The 3,740-nt window shown below is 32.8% G+C and overlaps 1 protein-coding gene across 1 annotated transcript in view; it reads left to right on the forward strand.

Annotated features, from left to right (window-relative positions):
* Positions 1-849: 849 nt before the first annotated feature.
* Positions 850-3,740, forward strand: part of LOC107450589 (sialin) — a 22,104-nt gene continuing 19,213 nt past the window's right edge. The window contains exons 1-2 of the mRNA XM_043055019.2: positions 850-1,074; positions 2,950-3,152. Coding sequence (XP_042910953.2) covers positions 1,020-1,074; positions 2,950-3,152 — 258 coding nt within the window. The 5' untranslated portion in view covers positions 850-1,019. The remainder of the gene's footprint in view (positions 1,075-2,949; positions 3,153-3,740) is intronic.

Below are 3,740 nucleotides of genomic sequence, written 5' to 3' on the forward strand. Positions count from 1 at the left end.
TGTATATATATATATATATATACATACATGTAGTAATTTGAGGAACAAGGGAAGAAAAAAGACAATAAATTTAACAAATTAAACTTAACAAATTTGATAAAGAAGGAGCATAAGTATAACAGCGACATCGGTAACAAAGAGTTGTCTTTTTATCGAAAAACTATTTTTTGAGAATTTTCGATTACCAAACTAACAATGAAATAAAATAAAATTGAATATTCAACGGCTACGTTTTTCAAATAGAATACATAACGAGAAAATAATTCTATTTTTGACAGACTAATTATGAAAATTGTAGGGCACCTCACTTATGTTCATTAACTTATATCGAAGCCGAAAATTTCTTACCCTTGAATTCCTTACTTGAAAAATTCCTTACTTGGTCTGATAAAACTTAATCATTTCCTCCTTTATCTTTAATTTATTTGAAAATATAGTTTTTAATTATATTAATTTTCTAAACTTGAATTACATGCAATGTGCTAGATATTTTTTCCTTTTAACATTTTAGAATTTATGGAGAAAGTGGTGAATTTTATAGGTTACGTTGAATTATATTTTATTTAAAACAAAGATATTTATTAATTATTATTTTTTTAATTATTAGAAATTAAGAAGGCAACGATAAGCAAACTGCTTTAGCTTGAAGCTCCTTGATAAGATGTCCGTTTTGACGTAGAAAATAAATAAGAGTATTATTTAAGGGTTATCACAAGCAAGATTTTATTTAAAAAGCATGTCATAACGAGAAACAAAGTCAAAGATTTGCGTAAGCAGCAAATAATTTGAGAACTATATGTTATTAAAACTGTTTATTTTTCTGCTTATATTTTGGTGAAAAAAATTGAGTGTCTTAACTGAATTATGCATCTTTCAAATATTTAATATACATTTAAGAAAAACTATCAAAATGATAATGTGGAAAATTACACCCTAGACTTATCTTTAAAAATGACATTATCGATTTGGAAAACAGTCTTGAATCAATAAGAAACTTCTCATCAGTTATAACTCGAAAAATGCCAAATTCAAGCAATGAAACTAATGAAAACGAAGCACAACACTCTAAAATGAGTAAGTTTTATTTTTAGTATCGCTGAGAGATATATTTGTTAAAATAATACATTATAGCACATATTTTTAAAGTTTTAAATGCCTTTTACTCAAAATAACTAAAAAAAAGTCTCCAAAAAAAATTAAACAATTTTTGTCTCAAATATATTTAAAAGTGCCCCTAGGCGAAAATCGGCAGTTTTCTTTAGCGCCGATGTGTTGCCAAATAAAATGGAGCCAAAAACAAAACATTAAAACATAAAAATATATTATTATCCAAATAAAACAAGTTTTATATTAAAATAAAAAATATATAATGTAAAAATAAAAATGCATGTTATCGAATATAAAAAAAAGAAATATTGACTTACCTGATCTCGGTTGCTATAAATGAAGGAACATCGCTTATCCTGTTGTTCAACTTAGCGGTGATCCAACGGAAAGCACAAAATATAGTCTAACCCAATTTTTATTGGCGGGAAAATACAACAACAATTTAAATAGCTTTTTAAAAAACTAATTCTACCGCATTTTTGTATGTATCTATTTGCATTAAATTGTGTTTTTGGAGGCATTTATAGTAAATTCAAAATTCGCTAAAACTATCAAAATTTCAAATCGTTGGTAAATATAGATAACTAGTTGGCTGCGCCCCCTGCTCGCTAACGCTCGCCAACCCCCGAAAATTGCTACGCAATCTTATATGGTTTGCTTCACAAACAAAGCTCGCTTCGCTCGCTACTAACTTAAGTGCATTGCAAATGCGTGGCATGAACTCAAAAAGTAGGTGGAAACTTCTTGCAGAAATATTTAGCCATGCAGCCTCAATAGATGTTCATTATTGCAAAGTGTTGGGAGTGTCACAAACAGATCTCTCAATTTTATATCATAAATATTCAACGGTATTCATCTCGGAGATTTAGGTGACTAAATCATTCGCTGGAATAGTCCAGAATGTTCTTCGAACCAGTCGCGGAGAATCAAGGCCCGTTGACATGGCGCATTGTCACTCATAAAACTTTTATCGTTGTTTGGTACATGAAGTCCATTAACTGATGCAAGGGATGAAGCTGAACATAACCATTTACAGTCAATGATCGGTGCAAACGGGCCATGGGAGTCAGTCCATTCTATGAAAAAGCAGTCCACACCATTATGGAACCACCACTAGATTGCACAGTGCCTTGGTGATAACATAGGTCTGTGGCTTCGTGAGGTCTACGTCACACTTAAACTCTCTCATCAGCACTGGCCAGCTGAAATCATAAATCATCTTACGAAGCTATAGTCGTCTAGGGCCCAACCAATATGTTTATAAGATCAGATTTTCACTGGACTTGATCGAGTCTACACTCGAGTCATTCTTTTGCTGTCATATGCCATTAATGCCACTCCTTCGCTTTAATGCTTGCGGTTATTTCAAGCAATGCTCACTTTTTTCTTAACACTGATAATTCTAAGCAGACATCTACTGTCTTGGTCATTAAGTACAGAAATTTGGCTACTACGTTGTCCATGGTGGAACGTTTTGTCCGAAATTATTCTCGCCAAACTATTGACACTGTAGATCTATTAATTTAGAATTCTCTCACAATCTCCCAAACGGAATGTCCAATGCGTCTAACTCCAACTTCCATTCCACGAAGTCTTTAAATTCTCGTCTTGCGGTCATAATTGCATCCAAGATTTTCTCAGATGACTAACTTGAACACGAATGTACTAATATATACATTTTGTGTGTGGTACTACTGCCATTTGCAAATTGCTATTCCGTGACTTTTGTGAATTCAATGTATGTTCTATTTCATTTCTAGCTTTTCCAGGAGTCTGTTCACTATTATGTACAATTTTGAAATGAGCTTCATGTTTGAAATATAAATGTATGTTCATTTCTAGCTCTTCCTGGAATGCGCTATCTGTTCACTGCTATGTGCTTTTTTGGAATGAGCTTCATGTTTGCCGCAAGATGCAGCATGAGTGTAGCTATAGTAGCTATGGTAAATCATACAGCAGTCAACAACAATGTGCAAACACAAGAATGCCCCAATCTCATCCGGCATCCCGAAAATATTAGTGATCCAATGTATATAAGAGCAAAAGTATGTATACTATGAACAAACAACATGAGCAAATAACATATTTTAGTGTACATTTTCTTTCACCATACAGCCATACAAAACTGATAACCGTGTCATTTTTATTGAATTTTTCGTGTTTCTAAGAGAGTTATTTTCTTAATTGAAGGCTGCTAAATAAAAGCTGAACAGCAGACTCATTTTCTTTAGTGAAAAAAATAATCTAAAAATAATATTTTTTTTGTTATTTTAAATGAGATTACGGCAGACCTTTATAAAAAAAAAGCAACATTATAGGAGGCCCTTGGGAGAGTACTATTTCGGAAAGTGTATAGGGTGCCAGCCAACCTCGTACAAGATAGCTAAACTTCTTAGAGGCAGATCTCAAGGCATTAAAATCAAATGTTGGTAACCGTGGTTCCGGATAGCATCCATCGGAGAAAATGTTTTGAGGTGAATTAGGAGTGCGGTAGGCTGTAGTGTAAACTCAGAAAAGTAAATTATAGTAAATTACAGGCTGTAGTGTCAAACTAAACTCAGTGGCGCGACAGCCCATAGCTTGCCAAGGTCTACTGCACCCACCTCAGTTTTCTTGACCTTCATATATATATA

This window comes from Parasteatoda tepidariorum, chromosome 6 (genome assembly GCF_043381705.1).
Source record: "Parasteatoda tepidariorum isolate YZ-2023 chromosome 6, CAS_Ptep_4.0, whole genome shotgun sequence".
In the NCBI taxonomy this organism is placed as follows: Eukaryota; Metazoa; Arthropoda; class Arachnida; order Araneae; family Theridiidae; genus Parasteatoda; species Parasteatoda tepidariorum.